At 38.7% G+C, this 27531-nt stretch overlaps 1 protein-coding gene across 1 annotated transcript in view; it reads right to left on the bottom strand.

Annotated features, from left to right (window-relative positions):
* Nucleotides 1-237: 237 nt before the first annotated feature.
* Nucleotides 238-27531, bottom strand: part of NELL2 (neural EGFL like 2) — a 150278-nt gene continuing 122984 nt past the window's right edge. Inside the window, exons 16-20 of the mRNA XM_055809010.1 lie at nucleotides 17253-17393; nucleotides 7212-7405; nucleotides 6083-6259; nucleotides 3775-3999; nucleotides 238-1046 (exon numbers count right to left, since the gene is read on the bottom strand). Of these exons, the coding sequence (XP_055664985.1) occupies nucleotides 996-1046; nucleotides 3775-3999; nucleotides 6083-6259; nucleotides 7212-7405; nucleotides 17253-17393 (788 nt within the window). The 3' untranslated portion in view covers nucleotides 238-995. The remainder of the gene's footprint in view (nucleotides 1047-3774; nucleotides 4000-6082; nucleotides 6260-7211; nucleotides 7406-17252; nucleotides 17394-27531) is intronic.

Genomic DNA, 27531 nt, shown 5'->3' with positions numbered 1-27531 from the left:
AATCCACTATAATGACTCACATGCATTAAGATACTTATGTGTTCTCAAAATAACTAAGATAAGACATGATAGGCATAAAGTTGTGCTAGGCAGAAGCTTCCATACGTAGAGGAGCTGAGCAGGCAACACTCCACCTGTATTGCCCACCTGTCTAGGCACGCTGGCAAAGAAGAAGCAAAAATAAAAAGAAACGTGAAAATTACATCCTTGAAAAGGAAAGACATCACAAAGAGAAACTTAAGGTAAGAGAAATATTTATTTAAATTTGCACAATAACGAGCTTATACTGAACAAATTCAATCAAGAAATAATAGTAAGTGCAGTAAAACAAGGAAATATTGATGATTTTTCCCATCAGAAAACATTAAGAAGCCATGCCTGTGCATCACGGTTTTTCTTTTTTGGTTTTTTTTTGTTGTTTTTTTGGTTTTTTTTGTTTTTACAATAACTTCTACCTTATTTTTTCAGCGCACATACTGTACATATCACATCTTAGCTGCTAGGTTCTTTATTCCTGAAGGCTTCATCCTTTTACTCAAACGCCTGCTGAATTCTGCAGTGAGCAATCAAACACATTTGTGCAGTTCCGAATATGATTAGGTAAAAATTTCTGCATCTGGTCGTGTTGGACTCTCAAAGCTTCGGAAGATCCTGTAAGAGCTCCTAGTTGATTTTGGATCTTGACATCGTTATGTACAGCATTACAATGTGTCACTTTACACTAACCTAAGTATTCTGCACAATGATGTCAGACAGACAAATAGCCAGAAGATTGGGGCCTAACCTCATACAAAGGTTTAGACATCTGAGCTTGTCTTCAGTACCATAAATTTCAGTCTGATTCAGATAATTGAGTTCATCACATATCTGCACTTTAGATGGACAAAACCAATATAATTTTAGTTTTAATTTTGAACAAGTTTTGGTCTAAAGGTCTTCTTTTGTGAAGGTAAATTCTTTAACCAGAAACTGCTTGTGAGAGATGGTTGTTGGTGTCACAGTTCCTGAAGGCACTGTGGGTCCACTGAGCAACAGATGTGGCCATTCTAAAGGAAGGAAAAAAAGAAAGGAGAATTGAAACAATTAGTTCCACGTAAATTTAACGAGCTCAGCCATTTGTCAGCACCCATCCGATTTGAATGTACAGATTTGTAAAACACCAGACATGTAGTTTTCGATCAGATTCATGACATTGTCATCACGTCCTCCCCTTGCCCAAGGAAATGGGCTATTATGAGTCCTCTAATTGCTTGGTTTGCTGTGGTCTGTATCCCACAGCTACAACAGTCAAACTGAAAGAAGCTGGGATCAGTGGAAAGAAATGCTCCTGACATAAAGGTAACGGGCAGATGCTCAAGTACACAAAGCTGTTGAACAAGACAGGGCACTTGGGAGTTTTATTTAGATCAGGCAGAAGGGACTCTGGGTTTTATTTAGCCCTGAATACTTTAAGTTAATACATCCTGGCTGTAACACCAGCAAACATTAATCCATAAAGCCTTTCCTGATAGTCCAGACATTCTTCTGAGAATATTAGCAATTAAGGGAACAGATTGCCTATGGACGTCATTAAAGTACTGAAGAAATTGTTTTCTGCATCTACTACTACTTACTAAGAGTAAAGAATCTTAAGTCTGATTCTTAAAATGCAAATAAAATGTGTGTATTATTTATAAAGTACTCAAAATACATTCAGCTGACTGAACTGCCAGGATTGATTAAAGACCAATGTCGGAATCATTCAAACATTTTCTTTCACTCCATCTGTTACATGAGGTTAGATTGTCCTACTGTCCACCTTCTTTACTTCTGATTTGAAATGGTTTTGTGGCTAAGACAGCTTTAGCTGATACCCAGGTTTCTGAATTCTTAAAGGATTTGTGTAAACCTATTTTGCTATAGCTTGCTTATAGAGGCTTAGACTGGAGCTTTGACCTTCCATGTGATGCTCTGCAAAAAAAAGAGAAAAGACACAGCACGAATGAGACCGAGAACTATACAAATTGGGCACACCATTAATCTGATCTGGAGGGAGTGAGCTGCTTGCATGCAGAACTACGATATTAAAATGCTGCCAATATGTGCAGATAGTGTATTTCAAAAAGAAAACTGCTCTGTAAATAAAATTGAATAAGATTTGGCTTGCTGAGGGAAAAAATGGTACATCTTCACTGCTATGCAGATTCATATGTAAGCCATAATAAAACTATGGGATTTGGCAGAGTACATGTTTTGATCTTATATAAGTTCACAATGTAGCAATGGATTTTATTAGCCCATTATTTATGTGTATGTGTTTAAACTGGATACAAATTAATTCACACTTAAGGTTCATTCTTTGCTGAAGAGAAAAGGGTGGATGGGAGCAGCACACAGGTGGCCATCAGCCGAACTGATATATGGCTTCTACATTGCCATTGATTAGCAGCAAAACAATGAGAACACGTTTCCCACCACCAAATCTCAAAAGTACTTTAGAGAAGAATCACACATAACTATTTGTTTTATAGATAGGGAAACGGATGCACATAAACCTCAGCAACCTGCCCAAGCAAAAAGTGACTTCTAGCATTGGAGTCGGTGTATGCCACCAAAAGTGTGGGTTTCTGCATGTAAGCCTGTTTCAATATCCTTTTTTAGGCAGCAGCTGGCTTTCTAACCATTAGCCACTCTGTCAGATCACAGCATTTTCTTCTAACCACCGAGCCGCTCTGACATCAAGACAAATGCCTATGCTTACTTGGTGCGTATCGCTTCCCTTGTGAAAGGACTATGCCTCAACAGCAGCAACTGCTGTGGCACACAGTATTGCGACAGGCAAAGTGCAGGAAGAAGGTGGTGCGAGACAGTTTCTGCTACATGATCAGTTACTCCCCAACTGTCCCAGAAGGAAGTGTTGAAGTTAGATTATTTTTATGAGCACCTTTTCAAAGTAGTTAATTGTACCATGTACTGGAGTTTGGGAAGTATCTTGCTTGGGAAGGACACAGAATAAAGACCAAAATCAACTGTGAATTTCAATAATAATTAAAGATCTATGGATGAATCCTACTGTCTCCCTCTCCTTGACTACTGTGGAAATGCTCATTTTCATTCTTCAGTATTGGATGGTAGAAAACACAATTCACCTCACAGGCTTATTCTCAACGGGAAAATGTATTTTAACCTCCTTTGGTTTTGCATCTTTAAAAAGAGACACCAGAATTTACAGAAGTCCATAGCCATTATTTTTTCTCCTCAGACAATGAATTCCTTTGACCACAGAAACTATAAAATGTTCTAAACATTATGTTGATTACAGTATTAACTGTAAAGCAAGAAAGCTATGTAACTATATAATGTCATTATCAAAAAGCAATTCAGTCCATTCTGGTAATGCTATAGTATCACACAGAACAGATTCCTTGTGCGAAGTCCAGTCTTACATACGTATTTGTTACTGCATATGTTTTTCCAAGATCGCATGGAGCTATACAGTAAGAACTGTGATCAAACAACTGAGCTGTCCTGGTGGAAAAGCAAAGCCCACTATGTCCACAGCACACTACAGCGTGGGCTGTTGTCCTGCTTCTGACACGCTAGCACATTAAACCATCCTTCTAGCACATGCAAGAGTAAAGTTAACTAAGCTGAACACTTTTACTGTTATGTCCACTGCTTTAAAACAAGTGTAGACTCCAACTACCCACTGACCAGACTCAGTGTATTAATAATTATATGCCACAATAACAAGCTGGGAAAGAAGCATCTCAGCTTAATGGTTATATTCTTTACCTTGCACTGGCAGAGGGTGCACTCTGTGCCGTGCTTAATCCAAGAAGATCCAGTGAAGCGAACGACATTGGTTTCATCCAGACAGGTTTTAGTGATGTCATTGCGAATGGTGTCTGCTTGGCAGGGGTCAGTGACACAGTGTGGGCAGCATTCATTCTCGGGGAGGACACTGAATTCACAATCCACCTCCGGGCATGGCAAGGGCCAGCAGTCAACTTCGCCTTGCTGTTTACAAATATTATGAGAACAAGAGAAGATTATTAGCTCTTATTTTGTTTCATTACCCATTCCTCTGAATCAGCATTATGTTTCTTAGCTGGCTAATTTTATCCATATGGTCCTATTCAGAAGTCAGTGCAGAGCACACAGATATTCACTGCCTGTGGGAAACACAGCAAGCTGGGTGCTTTTTTCTGCATGCTATTCAGAAATTATATTAGATTTAGCCTACTTCAATATACTCTGCATCAAGCTGCAGCTGAAAATTCTCCATAAATGCCACACAATACAGAATACGGATCTGTTCTTGTGAAGTCCTACTTCTGCAAGTGACAGAAGCCATAACAGGACTGCACTGCAAAAGTGCTTCGAAATCTCCAGTTTTGCCTAGTTCTTACTTCTATTTGGACTGTTCATTTGCCACAGAAAGCCCTCAAATTCAGCTCTGGATGGGCTGCAGTTTATCTTTGCTACAGTTACAAATGCACCAGCAACCCAAGGTAACAGGGAACACCAGCCACTTTCAGTGGAGGACCTCCACCCACTCACCATCCATTCAAGATGTTATGATTAGAATACCTGAACTTCCAAACTTAATCACACTTTCTGCATGATGGGTTTAGTACAGTTAGGATATGAAAAAGTCAAAGCAGAGACTTGTGTTGGGCTAGAATATTCTCAATGGAAGTTACTGTATGACTGTACACAAAAGATGTCACATCAGTTACCAGAAGTTGGGGTCAGCTTCCCTTCAACTCTGGACAAGGGCCAAGGTTTCAGATCTATTTGTTAAAGACAGACTTCACAGAAGTCATTAATGCCTATTTCTTTTGGAGCAGGTCCATCGCTGACCTCCCACTTACTCAACTCATTTGAGCACAGATTGAGTGTGGATTTAAGGGAGGCAAAAGAAGAGCATTTGGCCCTAGGAAAGAAGTTTATTCACAAAAACTGTATCTAAGGCTTTGAGAATAAGGAGTTCAGTATCTCCAGAGCAAAAGCAGAAAAAAATTCACAGGGATTTGCCATAGCTCCAAATTTACTCCTCTTGTTGCAGAAAGTATTGTGAAGTTATTCTTTTACAAAACTCTCATCTGGGTCAATTTTCCTCTTTTTGAATCACGTGATGTTAAGAATGAAAGCAATCTTTAAAACCAGTCACTGATCTTGATATTTCAATTTGGTGATGGACAGTAGAAGGAGCAGACAAAATTTGTCACCCCACAAAATCCCTGACAACTGAAAGCAAGCAGGCTTTAGTTATAGAAGTAACATCTTGGGAAAAAAAAGACACATCTGTTGAGATCTCTAACTGTAGGTTGTTTTCTTTTTAAGAATTTAATGAAGTATGTATCTGGGAATCTATTTCATTGGATTTTAGCAGTGGCAACACTGAAAGCACAGTGTCTACAGAAATTGGTTTCTGGCTGTTATTCATGAAACCCTGACAAGGCAAAGCTGCTAGATGGACTAGGCTTTACATTTGGAGATAACCTATGATAAAAGCTAGTTGTTTTTATCTTGGGATTTTTTCTGTCATAGAAAATTTCTGAGCAGCATTATGCAGAATAGCTTTTGCTCACAGTCTGAAATACATGCCTAGGAAAAAGTCTACAAAATTTAACAGATTTTTTTCTTCAAACCTAGTTTCACTATTTCAAAAAACGCATCAAGTCTTATTATTTTTTCTGTTACCAAAAATGTCTGAATGAATAAACAAATTTTAGTCTATCAGCATCCTTGACATTATCTACCATGATAATAAACACATATTTAGAATTTCCTTATACAGCTTCATTGAATGAGTAAACACACGAGTGTGGCTGTGTAGGTGCCATATCCAAATGACCTCCATTCTTTGCTAAAACAATCTTCATGATTAAATAATTTCTATTATGTCTATTGTGTCAAAATACATTTTTGACAGGAACCTGACAATATTGAAAAAAATCCATGAAAACCAGATTTTGTTTATACACATACTCCAGGGGAAATGAAATGGATGATAACACATGAAAATTAACTATTTACAGATCAGAATATTTCATATCCTTTTCTATTCTGTCTCTTCTGCAATGAGGAGCCTTACCAAACATCGACACTGCTGACAGTTCTGTATCCAGGAGTCACCACTGTTATATGAAAGCTCCCCGCTCTGATGTAAACATTGACTGCTGAGCCTTGGGTCACATTCAGGACAGCAAAAGAGGTCAACGGTGGGATTTTCACAGTCACAGACCATTCGCCGGCACATCACATACCCACTCTGTTGTTGGAAGACAGACATGGAGTGATGGCAGAAAACGACACAACTCCAGCAGTACTTGTACCAAAATCTGAGGTTTTGGCATGATTCTAAGCCACTGGCGGCTAACAAGTTTTTCCACTATACAGTATCTTTGCCAAAACACAATTCGAACAGAGGCAGAAACCACAATACATACTCAGTAACTACCATAAAGTTCCCCTGTTGTCTTATATATGTCGTTCATACAACCAGTCTGCAGGCAGCTCTCTCCTAAGGTGATGAAACCCAAGGGTGTCTTTCTCAAGAGTCAAATTTTAATGGATTGCACTGTTTATGTCATTCTCATATGAATGCTAGTCAAGTCTTGCTTAAAACTTCCAGATTAATCCCTCTCTTCTGTAATTATTCACATAAGGAAGATGATAGGTAATCTGATATTAAATTCATGCTTATGAAATCTGAGCTGTGAAACGCTCAGGACTTTCTCAGTGGTGAACTGGGCCTTCATTTTCTAACAGTATTTAGCTTGAGATCAAGCTTCCCACAGCAAACCCTTGAGAAAGTGAAGCTGAATTACTCTACAGATACAGAACCTACTTCTATTTATAGCCATCTGCTTGATACTGGCGTCAGTCACCAACCCCAATATGCGTCTAGACAGACAGTTTCTTTGCCTGAAAATGCTGTTACTCCCACCCAGAAAACACAGGTGGCATCTCTGCTAACAAAATAGTACCACCATCCTTCTCCCAGTACCATATAACAAACCTCCCATGGAAGTTCTGCTTCTGCAGGTTGGAGAGAGCAGCTTTCCCCGAAACCCCATATAAGATATAATCCTGTTTTTTTCTGTAGCACCACACACACACATAAGACAGCAGCTAAACCAGGGATTTCATTTGAATCACGACGCTCTTCCCTTCATCCCTACGACCACCTTGCAGAAGCAGCTACTTCTGTTTCTACTGACCTGGCATGAGCAGACAGAGCATCTGTCATGCTCCAGCACCCAAATCTGACCATTGTGCTTGATTTTGTCTTCATGGATACAGTCTCCTGTGCAGTTCTTGCCATGGGGACATCGGCAGTCGTACCCACCATCCAAGTTAAAGCAAACAGTGTCATTGGCACAGCTATGCCTTCCAGTTCCACATTCATCAATGTCTGCAAAAAACATGCCGTGTAATGCTCTTAGACCACATTCAATTAACAAAAATGTTCTTGTGGCAGTCAATATAAATGATTCTTAGCCATTAAAGCCTTCAGCTGCAAATTAATTTGCACTTCTCCAGAATGGGGAGAAATAATTTAGAAATTCACAAAAAATGTTTTGCAAGTCACATAAACTTTTAAAACATGATACTTTGAGTTTTCCTATACATCTTTCAAAGTGAATGCTATTACATAAAGTAGTCAAAATGAAGAAAACACAAGAATAAAAATAGTTCTCAACTCCCTGAAAAGCATTAGTTTGTGGCAACTGTTCATGAGACACGTTCAGTGAAACAAGAAAAGCTGCAGAATCTTGTTTTCAAAACCTTTCACTGGCTCTGTCTAAGCACATTTGAGTTCACTTGCTGAGAAATTAATGTGAAAGGTGACGTCTGACCTGTAACATTTAAGCAAGCACACCATGTTTTCAAGTCACATTGTTAGGGTGTGCAAACTAGAATATTTTAATTATTCAAGTTGCAGTGGCATCTACAGCTTTTGCGTCCAGCATAGAAAATAAAGAAAAAAAAAAAAATTTCTCTAGTGATTAAAGGTAAATTACTTCAAAACAGTCATATCCACAGAATTAAAGAGTACCCTCAAAGGCCTACTTCATCAAGGTACACACAATTATTTTGCAAGGGCAAACTAGCAGCACACACTGCCTTCTATTCGAATAGTCTTTATTTAGCTTTTTCTGCTGTCCATATGAAAAAAAGTTATCCAGGAAAAAAGCCTTGAGAAGGCATGAAGTAAACAGCTATATGTAACAAAACATGGAAAACACTAGAAAAGTAAAGACTAGATCTACGGCAATGCACTGAGTTCAACTCTAAATACAGTTTCACAACAGTCTGGCCCAAGCTTTTAATCAGAGCTCATTAAAAAGCAGCGTTGTGACATTTAACTGTCCAACAGATCAGTACAAGACAAAAGAAGCAATATGGTCATGCACGTATCTCTCACCATCAGCAGAAAAACTTAATAAAACGCTCAGCTTTGGGTTCAATAATGGAAATGAAACCTCCAATTCACCTCAAGAACATTCAGTTTAAAGCAAAATAACTCAATTATCATTTCAATTCCAAGTGTGGCTGCAGTCAAAAAAAAAAGTAAACAAGTAGCTAACATGAATATGAATTGGGATGAAGAACAGCAGGGAAATTATTAGAATTCCATTGTATAAGTAAGCAGCGTTGTGGGTTTCCTTCAAATACCATGTGCAAAAACAGTGGCACTATCTCAGAAAAATGTATTGCAAAATTACTAGGCCTTATGGGAAGGATAAGGAAAATGTCATTTGAGAAGAACTGAAAAGAAATGGATTGTTCATCTCTAAAAGAACATCAGCAAGAAGGGATATAACCAAAAAATAATGAATACTCCAGAGAGACATGTGGAGAGCTTTTGTTCTCTGTATCACATAACACACAAGACAGGGGACAGTGAATGAAACTGAAAGACAACAAATTTAAGCCTAATAAAAGGAAATAACTTCTCATACAATGCATAAACAAAGTACGACATTCACTGCACAGAATGTTAAGAGGAGAAAAACAATTGCATAGCCAAAGCTGTATAAAGCTAGCAAGAATATTCAATTTGCAATGCTAACAGATTTTGGAAGAGAGATTACATTTCATGCATTAGGGTCTATGGTGCCCTTATTTATGTATCAGATAATCCAGAACAGGCAAACCACCTCAGATCTCTACATTTTCTGAAGCATCTGGAGTCAGCTTCTGTTGCAATAGGGCTGAAGATTACTGGGATCATGAACCTAATTCAGTGTGGTTGTTCACATGGACATGACAGCTGAAATGTCCCAGGCACATCTGAGAGGGAAAGCCACCCGAACAGTAAGGATATACAATTAGCAGAACAGACAGCCCTGCGGAGGCTGTCCGGTCTCCAGCCTTGAAGGTTTTTAGACAAATAGCTAAGGGGAATGGTTTGAGTGGTGCTGGTCTGGGCAGAGCAGAGGGATGGAAGAGATGCTCTCTCCTTCCTCTGCCTTCTCTTAAACCCACACTGAAAGTAACACAATTTGGCAATTTAAAACTGAGATCTCCATATAATCAGTCTAATTGGGTTTAAGTTATGCAACAAAGAGAACAAACACAAATCCTATTTAAATATAATGGTCCAGATTAACAGCAGGATTATCTTTCTCGCTGAAGTAATTTTTAATAAATTATTTTCTGACATTTGTGTTTATTTGTTTAAAACACACTTTTGAACAAAGCTTTCACACAGCTGGTGTCATAAACGAATAATGTCACTTCTCAACATCCTAGCCACTTAACTAAAAGCAGCCATATTTAATAAGATACTTGGACGAAGTTCAGCTGTCACGTAAATAAGAACAGTTTCCTTTAAACAACAAATGGTGACCCTATAAACACAAAGTCTACATTTGGCACTTATGTACAAGTGTATTTCACAATTTTCCCATGCAAAAAAGTCTTCTGGGGTTTGTTTTTTCAATATGGTAATGGTCAGTGCACTGTTACTGAAAATAATTGAGGTTTCACCATTGACTCTGGTATTGAGCTGAGCTTATCCAACATTGAGAACTTATGAAAAGCCCCACCTTGTTTTTTTAAGTTGTTTGTTTCATGAAAATAAATGTTACGGATACGGCAATCTAAATATCCCTGGTCAAAGCAGGAGCTATTTATGTTTTGATTCAAACATAATCAGAAACAGCAGTGTGTTTATGATGCAGCAAGAGAAACAGAAAGCTTGCATGCATGAAATTCTCATCTGCATTATTCATCCACATCAAACTTCAGGCATTATCTGCAAAGAACTTGCACACAAATCATCCATAGCAAGGAAAAGTTCCTTCAGCTTTTTTACTTTGGATTTATAATGGATGGTGAATTATGGCACTAACATTTTGTTTACAGCCATAATCAGCTCTCCAATTCCCATAACCACATAGACAGGGTACACTGGCCCCTGCATTTTTGTGTCTGAAAAAGGGAGAGGGGAGGATTACAGGTTGCATATTTCCAGTATATCCAACCACAGAAGCATGTCATTATCACTCTCATATTGTTTTGGAAAAAAACCCAAAACACACAACAAAACAAACAACAAATAATTCCTTCAGGCTATTTACAACACACTGCTGAGGAACAAGCAGCTTGAATGTTAGGACTTTAGAACACTAAGTCTCAAAAGACCTGGAGGTTTGACTCAGAAAAAAAAGTAGTAATAAAATGTAACTAGTTATCTAGTGCTAAACTACCAGTTCTTATTTATCTAACCTACACTAAAAATTGCAGCAGCTTTTGATCTATCACACTGTTAAGGATTTTCCTTTTCTTACCATCATCACTGGGTATAACTTAATGTTGCAATGACAAAGGAGTACTATGGATGAAGTAGCGATACATGTTACAGAAAGCTAGGAGTTAATTGTATCACAAGTCATTTCATGCCTACACAGGAAAAATACCGGACTAAAGCCATACAAAATAGTGATAGTACCTGGAATGACTAAACTCCATTTGTAATATCTGAGAGACTGCAAAGGCAGAAAACTTCATAAAAATGGGAATTGCAATTGCCCCACCAGGCTGTGACCCAGGGCTGTATTTAACAGATTTACTGACTTTTTCTTGGAGCAGCTGGTTTAAGAATCTCAAATGGACAAAGCATCACTCGACTTGGCCCCGAGCAGTGTGCAGGCTGATTCAAAATGTCTCTACTGAGCAGCTACTCTGTATTGGTGGCCAACAGCAAACACAATGTATGCACGTTCAACATGCTTCAAGACTTTTAAAAGGCTACAAAACACCTCTGTGGTAATGCTTAGTTTCAAAGAGGGAATTACGTTAAAATGATGATGTTTTAAAGGTGAATTAAAACTGGTGACCAAAAGGATAATGTGTTTTTAGGTAGAAGATTGTTTGAAGATACTGTATTACAGATTCAGAGTAAACATATACTATACTCATTTAAAAGACTTTAAAGGGGAGACACATTCACGAGCTCCCTTGCATAATGGAGCTATGTGCCATGGAATAAAAGAGGTCACTGACTCACAGATTTTAATAGCCCGTTAATTAGTAAGTAATAAAAGGCAGCAACAAATAGTCAGGCTGTCACAATGGAGAGTTTTCCCAGGGAAGTTCCCCAAGAATCTGTGCCAGAATGTGCACTGCCCAATATACCCAGTCACCTGGGGGAATGGATGAACAGTGAGATGAAAAAGACTGTTGATAAGGAAGTATTAAAACCAAAAAATTGACAGTGAAATATAGAAGTATTTTATGATATTGACTGAGTAAACAATAATATGTCAGATGAGATTCAATTGTAAGGTGCATGTGGAAATACCCATTCAAAAATCAAGTCTTTCAGAACTGTTCTGGAAAGACACCTTGGAGCTACTGCGGATAGCTTTAGAAAAAAGCTCAGTAACATTTTGGACAAAACCCCACAAGTACACTATTGATAATGACAGATGAGAAAACTTGCTTAGAAAACTAAACTTCCATGGAACATGAACAAGGCACAATTAGAAAAATACGCACCTGTGTACACCTTGCCTAGGAAGTGACAAAGGGCTGGGACCCATTCTGATATAGCCGATAGACAGTACCAACTTCCCCTCCTCTGATGAGCTACCCAGACTTGCATGTAAGGCATTCACATAAAGCTCCAAAAGGTCTCCCTCAGACACGACTTCCTACCATAATCATTCTGATATTAATTAGAGTGCCATCTAAGTAAAGAGAAGATGAACAACTGTACCACTGAGAAATACGCTGTTGGAAGAGATGGCTTGGGAGGGTAGACAGTTCTGCTCTGAAACAACTGAAGTTTCTCAGTGGTGACCTTAGCTCTATGGAGTAGCATTAGCTCAGCAAGGTGACAACATCAAGATATCTGACTACTTTTTGCTTAAGGCAAAAAAGGAAGGAGTGCATTTGACAGGGAGCCCAAGCTTGTCTGAGTAGTTTGGTTTCTGTTCTGTCCTAAGTAAATCTATTGACTGATGTAAACACTCTTCAAAGAGCAAGTGAATTGTGAATAATTTATTTGTGACTTTATGCAAGCCAGCTGTCAGAGTGCTTAGCAGATGTGGAAGATGAAGAGTTGAGACTTCAGCTACCGGTAACACCAGCTTCACAGAAATGTTGATTCCTGATACAGTAAATATGTTCAAATGACTGTCTTGTAAAATGTAGTGGTCAAGTTTCTCTTTTATTAGTCTTTTATAAAAGATGAGAAACTGCCAATTTTGTATTCTGCCCACACTCCACAATATTTAAATATTAATGTGTCTCCATATCTACCTTCTGTTTGATGATGCTTAAGTTGGGTTCCCAAACTCACAAATCAAGCCTATGTGCCTATAGCTCTGTTTGGGGTGGATGGAAAAAAGTCTCTTTATTTGGTGACCTTTTACGGTCATGAATAAAGGCAAAAGGCTTTCTGTGGAGCTTTGTGAGTGCTAGTAAGATTTCCTGCTGAAGAACAGTGATTCCTTATTTCCTGTCTTCTTAAGTGCTATCAGTAACAAAGCTTCTGTTAAACATTACCAGCACTGCGGAAAAATCTAAGTGTAGGACTCCAAACTGACAGCAGTTTTTCAACTACAAGAAATTTCATGTACTAATTAAAAAACTGGATGTACTGTGAGACAAATTCAGACATCTTGACAGTCAGCAATTCCTCTGCCTTCTGGATCCAGAGACATGGATGCTGAAGGGACCATTTCGGACTTTGTTCATTCATTAAGGCTGAAGAGCATCCTGAGGCTTGTAATATGCCTCCATCCCGCATTATCCTGGATTATGGAAAATATTGTTGAAGTAGAGCCCCAGCCCTCTGTGTTGCCAGGCAGCCTGCTCAATCACATAGAGAAGGAAGTGATTCTACTCCTGGAAGTAGGATGGCAGAAGAAAAACATAACAAGATGTTTCAGAACAGAAATCCTAAACTGTGAGTTCACACACAGACAAACCCTTACAACCAAAAAAGATCCTTTTTAATTGGGCATTATGGATTGATGCTTTCCAGTCCTTTCATTCATACCTGTCTCATCTAAAGAATGTCGTACCTGCTGAGAGTGAAGGTATGTTGAGCTCATATTCTGTATCAACAACAGCTGGTACCTGCCATATAGTCTTGGTAAGTCCTAAGGCGCCGCATTAATTATATGAGGACACAGAAGTATGCAAATTGTCTAACAACAGATGAGGTATAACCTGCACTTTTCTGGTACAAACCAATACAGTTTCTCTCTTCAACTGATTTTTGAAGCTTTTCGACATTGCAGGGGACAAACTCAAAGGAATCTGGATCTTACACAGAACTGCAGAGCAAATATTAACTGGGCCTGAACATTCTTATTCCAGGATTTTGCCCTCAATGGTTCCAGTTTCGAATGCAATGAAGCTTGAGGCTACAATACCTAGTACCTTAGCCAAGCTCTCTTTTACAAAACAGTACATGACAAACAACCTTCAGAGCACCAGTAAGACTGTGTAAAGAAACTACAAAGAAAACTTGGAGGGGGGCAAAGAGGAAAGTACCAGGTAATATAACATGCTGAATGTTCTATCTACATGCATAAAATTTAAGACTTTCTAAAGCCATGCAGTTCTCAAAGACTAAGCAGCTGATCTTTCACCACTTTTCTGGAAATACAAGGATGTATAACATAATTCTATTTCCAACGGAAAAGCAACAAGTGGTGGTAAGAGGTTGAAGCCCTACAGCTGCATTTCCCATAATTTCAGTCATAGTTATAGAGACCACAGGTCTACCCAGGAGTATAATGTGAAGCAAAACTAATAGCAAAGGAATCTCTAAGCCTTCCATTGCCTGTAGGTACAATAAAATGGGATTATGAATTCCTGTGTTCACGTACATTAGTCAAAATACTCAATATTCTCAGTTGTGCCAAAGAAGCAGCAATAGCCAAGGTCAATAAATGGATAAAAAGGCAATTCAGCAACTATTATTTCATTACCAAGCGCTGACAAAGTCTAATGCTACCAAGGAGACCAGCTTAAGCTAGAAATATTTAGTACAATATCCTAATGGGACAATTTCATGCAAAAGGGGCAGGTGAAGTTTTGGTATTGAGTTGAAATCAGATTTTTAACAAAATGCTGCTGCGCCTCTGTGATCTTAGCAGAGGTGTTTCCACCTGAATGTGTATAACTGGAGGCTTTGCTCAAGGAAACAAGTTGCTGATTAACATTGATCACAGAAGTGCTCTCAGTAGTACTATCAGCACACGTCCAGGGGACACAAACAGACCCAGATTTGAAACAAACCATACCGAACAATCCAGAAACAAAATATTTGAACCCACATTTCCTTGGCTTTTAGAGGTTTTCTCCACCAAAGGAGGGAACTTTCCTCAAAGCAACGAAAACTTACAAAAGATGAGTCAAACACAAGCCTATTATGCCCTCTATTAAAACATTACTTTGAAGTAGCCCTCTTAGACAGCAAAATGATCAAGCCCTCAAAGAACATTTCCTAATCCCCCTGAGGTTTAAATTCTTTTTTCCATCATGAAATCAAGGCAGGACCAGTTTCTCTTCTATGCAGTTCTGCACTATTTTTTCTACAGCTCTGGAAGCTGTAGCACTTGCACGAGCCAGAAAGCTGCAGAGGACACTGGTCCTGGATACAGCAAGAAGCTCATACTGTTGAAAGTGAGAAGTGGAGAACTGAGATTTGAAATCTGAGACAGAATAGCCTAGAAGCTCCTCCCTCATTACAGTGAGGGTCTAAAAGACCATCTACCAACAGCTCAATGTAATCACATCTAACTAGGGAATACTGAAGAAGTGACAAAAGAAATCCATTTTCTTATGTCTTGAAACCCAGTAGGGGAATCTGTCCCAGTGGAAAGATCCGACAGCAGAGAAGCAAATTGCTTTTGCGCTACTGTGCTTTGCTCCTGGAATTTCAGTTTTCCATACTGCAATGGAATTTAGGCTGTCTTTTCATATCTTGTCAGGTTTTATTTTGTGTTTGAGACACAATGTCACAGACTTTAATCCAATAAAAAGTGATGTAGTAAGACTAATAAAATACCTAACCTTCCTCCCCATCTCAAGTTGCTATGTATTCCAAAATTTGGAGCTGCAATCAATCAAACTGAAAGTGTTCCACTGTTAGCAACCAGAGTTATCAGCAATGAAGATGGTTTCCTGGCATCTGTGATTTAATTCTAATTACTTGTTATCCTCTGTGTATGTTTAATAAAGAGCTGCTAGAGCTTCGTAGAAAAGGTCAAAACATTCTAATAATTCCCACTTCTGCATACTCGTAGCAACCCTTGTATTTCTTTTATCTTGGCTTTTCACTTGCTTAGAAATTGCTGCTTAATCGTTGCTTGTTTGCACACATCTTAACAGAATCACTTTGTATCACATAAATCTCTGGAGATAGCATGTGCCAAACCACTATCTTCAACCCATGAGACAACTGTTATCTTGACATTGAAGATAAAACTTGGGGTATTGAGAATATTTCCATAAATGCTTGGGTACAGTATCACCTGTGCCACGAGGGACAGAAGGGCAACGTTATAATTAGAGGGATCACAACTTCTTCTTTGCACCTTCCTGTCCTAACACCTGGCCAGCTAACTGACATTTAGTTAGTTCCTGACGAAGAAAGCTCAACTTACGAAAGCAGTGGCTGACTCAAATCGCTGATTCCTCCTGGGAATACTGGCTTTCAGCTGTGGTGAAAATGTGTTGAAATAAAGTATTGATGATGAGGATACTGAAAAGGTCATTCTCGCTCCTGGAGAACTGTCTGTGTGTCTGCCTTAGTGAAATTAATTCAATTGCTTCCCTTTGGGACCAGCGCAGCCCACCAATGTGAGTTTAAACAGCAAAGAGGCAAGTTCACACGGTGAGCACTATTTCAGCACTCAGAGGCCGAAGGGAGAAAGGGTCCTAATTTTGCCCTAAGTAGTCCATGACAAAACAGCCTGATTTGTTCTCTTATTTAAGAGCAGCAGCATGCAATTTCTTAAATGCTGAATAACTTTTCATGTTAAGAGATCTGCATTTGAAAATTACTGTTCTTTCTAACCTGCTGTTCTCTTTAACATCATTCATAAACAAAGAAAACCTTCCCATCTCCTTGTCCTTCCTGTCACCTTCTCCCCTGCACCTTGCTCCAGCCCTAAGGCCACTGAGCTTCCCAGTTTGTAAGGTTGTTCTTCAAATTGTAGCTTTCTGCAAGCAGTTAGCCTATGCACAGGAGAAGCACCACAGTATTAATCCAGGTATGGGTAAGGGTGTCAGGGCTGCATAATCATTCTTTGCAAGGGGAATTATTTTCATCACAAACTACTTCAGTGTATGAGGAATGAAGTGGAGGAACTGAGGTCTGGATTGAGGCCCATTTCTACATATAAAGAACCTGACATATAAACAGATCACTGTGGAGTGACAGATTACAGTGCATGCTATCAGCCCATGGGAAATCACTTATGCAAGGACGATGCACAGAAGCAGATGTAGGGCTAGGGAAACTGCATTTTAAGCACCATGCCTGACTTCACATATTATCTTAGCAAATTATAGAAATAGCCAGTAACGCTCCACCTATATGTTAGGCATATTCATACTTTATCTTCTTTTACTTTTTGTTTATGATACTTACTTAGACAACAATTGCTTTGGGTCAAGGTTTAACTTTCAATGATACAGTGTCCAAGACAATACTTGACCAGTACAGAGTTACTAGAGATTACTGTAATGCGAGGCATAACACCACCCCACATTTTTTAGATACTGACCTTCACAGGACTCTCCACTTGGTGAAAACATCCCATTGTCATGGTAGCCGTCTCTGCATTCACAGTGGTACCAACCAGGCAGGTTAATGCAGTTTGCACGGCTGTCACACTGAACAAAGCCATCCGAGCATTCATCAATATCTGTTTAGTAAGAACAAGAAAGGAGAAAATTCATACAGAGGAACTTGATATATTCATCTGATGGGAGAACAATGTCTCTGGTACCTTTAGGTTTCAGAGAAGGTTTTTTTCATTACTGACACTTGAATTTCCAGAATTATTTGCAGTAAAGTTTTGAATAATTTCCTTAAAAGTATTTGGTAATGGTGTTGGCCCTGCCAACAATGGAGGTTCTGGTAATCCCAATTTTGTGTCTACATATTTGCAAGTCATTTTGTCACAATACACGGTAGGTAAACTGACATCGGTGTAAATTGCCCACAGTATGAAGAAAGGAATCAGATCCCAGTTCAAATAACCCTCCGAGTTAGTGCAGGCTCCTGATAAACAAAGATTGTTTCTAGGGGCACATCAAAAGATTAAATACTCACTCTCATCCATGCTTATGCTCTTGGTGACAATATGGTGACAGCAAATCTAGGTTAGTAGGGCTTCCATATCTTGTGGAGTTCCTGTTGAATTACACCAGTGCCTCTGACTCTCAACAAAACTGACTGCAGACTCCTCTCTCATCATCAAAGAGAACAGCTGGGATTCCAAACAAATGCTTAGACCCTGAAGTAGAAATCACATTTTCCTCCTCCTGATGATTCCTTTAGGGTGTGTTTCTCACAAGATCAGCTTCCGCTGACTAAACTTTACATAGTAACTCACCACAGAATGGACTTCTGGACACACTTGCTACATCTTAAATCCACCAAAGCATGTCCTGCAGACACCTGAACTCATGGACTTAGAAAAGATGCAGAGAACTTTGTGAGATGTTCTTTTCCAGTGCCTTCAGTTATGCAGTAAGCCGTACTAAAGAACAGGTCCAGAGCCATGAGTGTTGTTAACAGATAGGGAATACCAGGAGTATGGAGTCAAACAGGGATAAAAATGTGTCCTTCCTTATCAGATGCATCGCGTTCATTGTGTTTTATACCAGAGGTAGCGTACCTACCTAAGCAGCAAGCTGACCGAGAGATGCCTTCAGAAACAAAAAGCTCTAAACCCATCTCGCCATGAGTTTGAGTAATGAATAAAATGACAATGTACTGGCCATTCTGGCCAAAGTACATTTTCAACCTTTCTTTAAAAGGTTGAATCTTTAAAACTAGGAACTAAAATAACAAATTAAGACTCAAACTCTGAAAAGTACCTCAGTGGTTGATCTACAAACCTCTGGGATGCAGTTATGAAGGAGAGGTGTGATGGGAGCACTGAGATATATGTAAAATATGTCAAAATTCTGCTCACAGTCCCCATTAGCTCCCATTTATGTCATCTGTTATTTTCATAGGAGAAAGTGTAAACTAGCTAACAAGATCAATTGTGAGCTGCAATAAAGTAACAAATCTCTTTTCTGAGAATACTAATGTGAGCATAGATGAAGATATACTCACTCCAGTCTCTCATGAAATCTATTTAAACACAAACTACAAAAAAACAGGGCTTCCTTATCCATTCAGAATGCTGTGTTCCACATCTGAAGTTAAGAAAATTATTAGAGTACATGGGGGACGCCTGCATAAACTATGAAGTATCATTCAGTCACATACATTTGGTTTTGAGTTCCATTTTTCATATACATGCCAGGGGGTAGGGGGATGTGTTCTGGGTATTTTATTTACATGCCAAAAAAAAACATCTCTTTGGAATGTCTTTGGAATAACCATACAACCATATCATGAATGCATAGGTTTTTAAAAGCTTTACAGATAACCAAAAAAATTTCATAAGAAATTTTCATTATTATGTATGTCTCAGTCTGATTTTCTATCAACAGCCTCTCTAACCAGACATGCCTAGTGTACATTACCAGTATTTATGATGATGAAAATTACTAGTACTCCTGCTGGAATATTACACCAAGCATGTATTTTGCCACTTTGTGTACCACACATTAAGTCATAAGACTCTATGGATTTAAAAAAAGCGTTTTCAACTCCACTATGAATTCCAGGATAATCATCTAAGTAGTCCTGCTGCAGGACTGAGAAATACCAAACCTTTACAATCTTCCACTGTTCAGTGTGTTTCTCTCTAAATCAGTATAAAGTCTGGCCTTTTTCTTGTGAGCAGCCAGGAGCCAGTGGGACCTCAGAGGTGTTTGAGAGATCAGAGGAGATCAATGAAAATTATGTTACTGTAGTGAGAAAAGGTTGGCTTCCAGTCTGTGCCTTATCTACTGCTATTCGCTCACATACCTGAAGATTACTTAAGAAAAAGAAAAGGAAAAGAAGAAAGGACTACAATCTAGAAGTTCCCTCACCACTGGGGAATATGCTGCCTAGACAGCTTGCCTGGCGGAAGAAAATCTAAGTGACCGTACTAAATGCTTGAGATCACCTGGTCAGTACAAGCTAACTTTCCAAGGTTGGCCAAAGCCACAAGCCCCAGAGAATCAATGAAGCATGTAAACTCAGAGGCTGAAAAACAAGAGCTGTTGTTTAGACTCTTTGTTAGCTGTTGTTATGAATCTTCATACTGGCTACTTAATAATGTGCATTAAGACACTGGATGGCATGCATTTTTCTTTGGGAAAGTCAAACGTATTCATTGGTGATGGGGTGGATAAAAGAGTGTTATTTAGGTCAAAGTAACAAATGTGAATTAAAAAAGCCTGTGATCCTCTCTTCAGAACAATTTCTTTGTGAATCTGTAAGCCTTATAATTATAAGCGCAGTATTGCAGGCACAGGCTGAATGCATTCTGATGAACTCACTAATTATTCAGAAAAAACAAGCCTTGAATGTCACATCAGTATTGGTAAACTGACAACAAAAGCAGTTCTTCTGTATTTATTTGCAAACTAGCTGACAAACCTATATCACAAGAAATATTACTTGGGATGAAGTGCTTTTACAGATGCCAATAAACAAAGAAATACATCCTTCTGATTTTGTTATGGCTGCATGCAAATTTGAGTGGAGCTATGTAAGAAAGCCTACCATAACAAGCATGGATGGAAGCACACTGCTGGTCTTTAAGAAATGTCCTATTCTTGACAGATTGTTAGCCTGAAACCATTGCATTGGAACCATTGCTGCATTGATGCTCAGTAACCCATTACTCCTTACATGATGTTGCAGCAAACAAAAGAAATCCAAAACAGTTCTCCTCACCACTAACTTTTTAGGCGAATGACATATTATGGCATGTGCCAGTGGGTTTCAGAATATATATGATCCTTATGCACAGAATTTTGTTCTAAAACTCCCAGCTAATGCTGATCATTAATTCTAGTAGAGACTTGCTCTGTAATAGGACAAAATACAACTGTCACAATTCTGTTAACCAAGAAAACACAGCAGAAATGTGTCTTGTAGAGCCAAAGCACTGATTTCATGGAAAATTTTCTTGACATTTGGATGAAAGTGTTTCTATTTTCAAATGGGCATAGCATGGCTCAGGAAGTGAAGTATCTACAACTGAAATGATCTTATTAGTATGGGGAAAGCAGCCAGAAATAATTTTTCTCTGTCCTATGGTGAAACCTTCTCCGATGAATCATCTGCAGCTGCTCAGTCAGAGGTGTGAGCTGACAAGAGAAGAAAAATTGATTGAAGTTTTGCTTGGCCAGTGGCTATGGTATAACAGTGGGCTATATGGAACATTAGCAGCATTAATGAAGTCCTGTTTGATGCTGTACTAGAAAGGCATGAAAAAATTAAGTATTACTCTATAGAAGAAAGTTACTGAAAGACTTCCCATTTTCACTTATGAAAAAAAATTTAAAATGTTCAAGTAGAAGGAGGGATGCGTATTTTTCAATAGCAAGTGACATTTTTAAGCAAATAGACAAAACAGACATCTTAGGCATCTTTTGAGTATGCAAGTTCCAGTCTTTAACTGGCTATAAGAAGTTGTAGCAAAGTGGGGGAGAAGAAGAAAGGGAAAAAAAAAAAAAAAGAAAGGAAAGCATCCCCATCCCAGAAGTAAAATAGAGTCTCATATGTTTGACAGGCCAGAGAAAATGGTCTCATCCTGGTCCTGCTCCAGTTTATGGCAGAACTCTCACTATTAGCAACATGGCATTTTCTCTATTTTTCTCTTTCCTTTTCAAATAAAGAGCACAACTGCACATAGCAAATCTGCCACCCCACTGATGCAAGTGGCCACTTTTGGAACTGAAAGTAATACCGAAACAGTCACTGGCAGTAACCTTCACCCCAAGCTGGAGAGCAGATACACAGCTGTACCACAGCACGTCAGCACCACCTGCTCTGGCTGTGCTTCCACACTATGGCATTTGCATGGCAGAAGATTTGTGATTTTGGCTCTTGAAGCACTGTGGGTGGAGAATACACACACACACCTGTGAGACTGGTGAGCCCACAAAACAACAGGAATGCAGGGATTCTCTTTATCTTATGTAATCACGGATGCACTCATGGCAATACTGTACATACCCTATTGCCACAAAACAGGGTAACTGATTATTACACACTTACATCACACATGATTTGGTTTTCAAATATTCAGGTTTCCTCCTGTGCATTTCTCTTAAACTGAAATCAGTCAGCCTGCTTATTTCCATATGTTACCATTTTTCAGCTGGAAAAAAAGATACTATTTTTTTTAATTGCTAACTGAAGCCCCACTCCAATAAAAGTAGACACACAGTCACAGACATTTTGAAAGTAAGTACTGTATACACCTAGATCCCCTTAACACGAAAAAAGCCTGTTCTTCCAAATCACCTTCTTTATACTCAGAATCACTCATTTCCTGAACAGTGGCAACAGTTTTAGCTATTACACCCCTTGCTTGTGGGGAGACTAAGAAAACTCGGCTCCCTGAAGAGTAAAATAAGATCATTAGCAAATTATCCACTGGTACAGTAAGAAAAAAGGAAAGCTAGCTGTCTGATTAATATTATTAGAGAATTTCTGTATAATAAGAGCTTTTGAAGATTGGAAGTGGTATAAAATTGGCAATTTGAAAGATAGCAGTGTTCTTTCATCCAGCAATAGGACCAAGCTCTCTAATGTGGTCAAGCTGCACTCAACAAAGAATCATGGCATGGGGGAAGGGGGCGGGGGGAATTCTACCATTTTACATTACTCACTTCAAGACTGAAATATTAATCATCAAATCCTCCTCTCAGAAAAGCCTGTATGCCACCATCAAGCATAAAGTTACAGAGACACAGAGAACAACTTAGTCTGAAAAGTCTTTCTTTCATAAACTACTTTATCCAGGTCTATACAAACCAAAGCCCCAGTATCCCTCTCCTGTCAAGAAGGCAACACCACAGATTGGCAGCTGTGAATACTTAGAATTTACTTATTTCCATCCTGGAAGTTTTTCTGGGACAGTATAGTACATGACACTCAGCTAAGACTGCCAATTAACAGAGACTCCCAATTGCAATAATCTGTCCCAGTGCTAATTGGGTTATTACCACTGGATATATTTATAGATTAATGAGCAGCCAGTAACTTCCATGATGTTCAGTCACTACTGACTCAGGCTAGATTTGAGATCTCATTTCAAAGGCACAAAAGCTTTTCCAGCGTAATGCTAACCTCCAGAGCCACCCACATCCCAGCCCCATATGCAGTATAAATAAAGTGCAAACACTGAAAGAAAAATACCTTCAGAAACAGATCATGGAAGAAGTGGTTTAGAAAGCTATGAAGCTGTTTAAAATGATAAATCTTCCATGGTTGGTTTTTTTCATGGGTACATTTGGAACAGTCAGACTCTGATATGTCTTTGCATATGTCAATACATTTTCAAAGATGTTATGTCTGCCTTGGACATAAAAGACCATGTCCCAACTATTCAGACATAAGCTCAGATAACAGAATGCCCAGTAGGATTAAGATGATATCTGGGTTATCTGATTTTAGTAAATATGTAAGCAAGGGGGAAAGGCCTTATTCAGTAGGACAAAATGAAAGTTCACTGTACTGCATAACATATCTGCTGTCAAAACTCAATTTTCTGGAGTGGCTTTGAAAAGGGTTCATTATCTCTACTTCAAGGTCTAGAGTCTCATCTCTCACATTTAAGAAGAGAAAAGTGTTTGTGTTGGTTTTCATGTGACAGCAGATTTCTAATATGATGATACTTGAGAAGACCCTGCTGTTCAATCAGACCTTTTGTTCGAGATCTTATGCAAAAACCAGGTCCCAGTGGAGAAATATAAGAGCCTGAAACTGGTTCAATATACAGGAGCTGTCTTGTTGTTAAAATATCAGCTTCTGGGATTTCCATCCTACTACATACCCACATACTACATGCATATAAATGTCATACAGAGGAATAAAAATCCCAAGAATTCCAAAGTTGATACTGCTGAAGGAATCCAGAAAGATATCAGCTATGCCAGAAAACCAAAGTTGTCTGGAATGCCTTTCAAATCTGTTTTGTAAAGTCTGATCAGCTCCTTTTTTCTAACACTGATGCCAATTCCCAAAGGAACTTTCTTCCATGGTCAATAAATGTCCTAGAGCTTGATTTTGTTTACAATCTCACCCCGATTTGTTCAGCCTCCAGTAACTCTCTGAAGATATGATATCCCATCATGAATGCTAGGACGCGCTCTTCACTGTATGGGTTCTCACATCGAAGTCCCTATTAAACCATAGAATATTCTTGGGTTTAATTGCATTTGCATCCCAATATTTCATTCAGTTACAAATTTAAATCATGAAGGGCCAGATTACAGCTGGCCTGTGGGGCACAGCAAAGGGAAGAGTCAGCCACAATTTCATCCTAGGATAACATAGTTCCATGAGCAAAAGGACTTTCCCTACACAGCATTAGAAACATCACTTTTCTCAGATACAGACTTCAGAGAAGAGTGAAGACCATGGCTTATCCTCTCCCTGCTCCCCTGGATAATGAATTAGGCCCATGTTGGAAAAAGTGCATTTTGAATGCCTTTGGAGTTGTCGCTTCTATCTCTGCACCTCCCAGATCCACTAGGAATTCTGGCTGTGTTACCTTAAAACCATAATCTGGCTCAAATGGCAGGAAACTAGAGCTGTGGCTATAAATGTGATGTTAGAAATTGCTTCGACAGGTTGAGTCAGTGCTGCAGATATGTTCTTCACTAGAAATTTCCAACTGTCATGTTGTGTGAAAAAATAACTATTGTTAAAACAAGTCTTTTTTTTTCTTCTTTTTTAATCCTAGCAAAAGCATGATTGCATTTCTTAAAGTACCCTGTCCATAGAAAACTAATTTAGTTCCATTAATGAAAAGGAAGCAAAATGTGATTGAGGATGTAATATGGAATTATAGTTCATTAATTCTTCAAGTATGTAATTTTCCAGACTCCTGATCCCCCATTGATTTCTGCACACCCCCATAGGTCCTGCTAAATGCCAGCAAAAAGAAATTCAATCGTGTTATTTCATGTGTGGCAGTGGCAGTGCTCCAAAATGAGATAGAAACGTTATGAAAGAGAATTTTCCACTGACTGCTTTACCATGCAGCTCTGTTAACAACTGTCATCAAAAATCGATCAATCACAGACCCCACCAATAACTGAAACTATGACAGTCTCTCATTACACACCCAGTATCACCAAAGGATGTGGTATTTGTGACAATTGAAGACAGTAATTCCAAACATCTAATTAGCCTTGATGAACTAGGTGCATCGATGAGTAACATTAAAAAAAAAAACAATGGTATATTTTTCAGCATGATTCTATGAAACCAATTGTGCCAATTCACATGAGAAAGACTAATGGGTATCGGGCCTCTATTTCTAGTCATTGACAAAGGTGTAGTTTTGCTTTCACTTTGTCCATCACTCTCAGTACAGCACCTCATCTTATCTGTAACACATGCCCCCGTTTCCTCATTAGCCCTGTCTTGAAAAGGAAAATTATTTTCTTCAAAATAGCAAAAGCACTTCTATACCTTGAAATACACTGACAAACCCACTTTAGATACCTGCTAGTGTTTGAAAGTTATGTAGCTCCATTTGCATGTTAGAAATAGGACTAATGCCTTAGTGCTACTCACTAAAGGTGTCAGTTGCTGGTATCTAAGTCCTAAACAAAAGAAAACTAATTTGTCTAAAAAGAGAAGAGCTAGTTTGGCCATCTGTTATCTCTTTTCTAATGGGTGGGAAGGTAGGCTTTACTTGCACAGCGTACTGACCAAAAGATCTTGAGTTTCCTCAAGTGACAAGTCAAGTCAGTCGTCAGTTAAGACTTTTGATATATACATACCAACGATGCAACCAGCACATTCTTAGCTAAGTTTGGGTTCAGCTTTGCAAAAAAAAGTTGTTTCAAATCAGTTCTGGTATGAGTTACAGTAAATTTCCAAGTATTTAGTTCAAAGGCCATTTAAGGAAAGCAAACAAAAGAACCCACAAAGGAACTCAAAAGTTTCGGCTAGCAATTCATTTGACACACTGATTTGAACTTGGCCTTCTGCTGTGATCTTCTAAACTTTGGTCAGGGTATCATGCATATTATACATGTTCTTAAGTTTAAACATTCCTACCTATGTTTTCTTATCAGTGACTTGTTACCATGACTCTCAGTCCATAGACCAGTAACCATTAATTTACGTTGCTGCTCCTGAAGTGTAAAATCATGTAGAGACTGCACAAAATCACTGAAGCACAGAAAAGGACAAAACCAAGCTACTCCTTTGCTTGGGCTACAAATATATCATTGGCATATATCTGCAGAGACTGCAGACTCCCTCATGTTGACAGCAAGAGGAAGGGCTCCATAGGGATACAGGGCAATGATTGGCAGTGTTATAGATTTTAATTCCACTAATAATTGAATGGCTCATAATTCATAAAAGAGAGAACTTACAGTGAGTGATGAAGGTCATCCCTATCTCCCTTATATAACAGAAGGAAATTTTATTATAATGCTGCCCAGCTGCACTATTCACATTCTATTTATAGCCCACTGTATTTTAAGAACCTAACTGAAATTTTAGGTTTTTATGTTTCACAAAGGAGTTTCTTTCCCATAGCAAGTAATAGCTAAGTAGTGGATGCATTTTGATGTTGTTAACAAATAAAAGAAAAATCCTGTCTCCTCAAAGCTCTTTTGTAGCACTCTCTCCTCCCTGGTTTCTCTCTCTTTTTTTTTTTTTTTAAGCTGCTCTATGTAGGCTCATAGTGTTGCAACAAGCTAAACAAAATATAAAGGGAAAAAGGTAAGTATGTGGCTCTTCAGCAAAGAAAAAAATCTTTTGTTATTTAAAACTGACAAGGACTCTGAGCGAGGAAAGAAATAATATGCACCCAAGAAACTGTATCAGGCAAGGAAAATGAAGTGAGAAAAAGACACAGAGGATGAAGCAGCAACATATCTTAAGCTATAAAACTGAAAGTATGAAGCAAGCAGGGTTTGCCTAAATCCAGAATGCTTACTGAACTCTATATGGGCATTTTTTGCTTAATTTCTGTCAAAGACTTACTTTATGAACAAATATAAGTAAAAATGTAAAGCAAAGTGTTTGTTTACTCTCATAGACAACTTTTAGACCTTTTTCTGCAATTTAGTAAGCTAGCCATTTTAGAATATGTCTGCTTTGAATGTCAAAGGAAAAGTATGTTTTTAGGCTTTTTGAATTGGCTGCACTTCCCACTCAGAAAAAATATGATATAAACCCCACCATGCCTTCTCTCCACCACCAACATATTTGAACACAGGAGCAAAGGGAGCAGAAATTAGATGACCTAGATCTTATCTGGACTTTTGCCACTGCCTTCTTATGCAAACCTTGTCACCTACTCAACTTCCCCACGTGTCTTGATTTCCATCCACATCTGTAAAATGGAGAGAAAGTGCTTCTACATGTACTTTTTTGTTCATAAACAACTCTGGGTGAAAAAATGTAACAGTGCTGATTTAGTAAATACCCCATGTGATGATGCCAAGGTGTGGTTTGGGGAATAGGAACACAGTGGGAAACAGGAACGACAGAACAGGCCAACATGTTTTGGGGAGAGGTGAGAGGAAGAGCATTGAGCTGTAGAGACGGATGCTGCAGCCCTTGTCCTTTCTCCCCCACCTGCTTTATTTGGTAGCACAGACAGATCATAGAAGTCACAAGGACATTCACTGATATTAGTTTAAGTCTTGCATTATTTGTTTCAAACAGATCTCACAATGTAG

This window comes from Falco peregrinus, chromosome 6, assembly GCF_023634155.1.
Source record: "Falco peregrinus isolate bFalPer1 chromosome 6, bFalPer1.pri, whole genome shotgun sequence".
NCBI classification, from domain to species: domain Eukaryota; kingdom Metazoa; phylum Chordata; class Aves; order Falconiformes; family Falconidae; genus Falco; species Falco peregrinus.
Note: the sequence above shows the minus strand (reverse complement) of the source record. Positions and strands in the feature narration are given on the sequence as shown.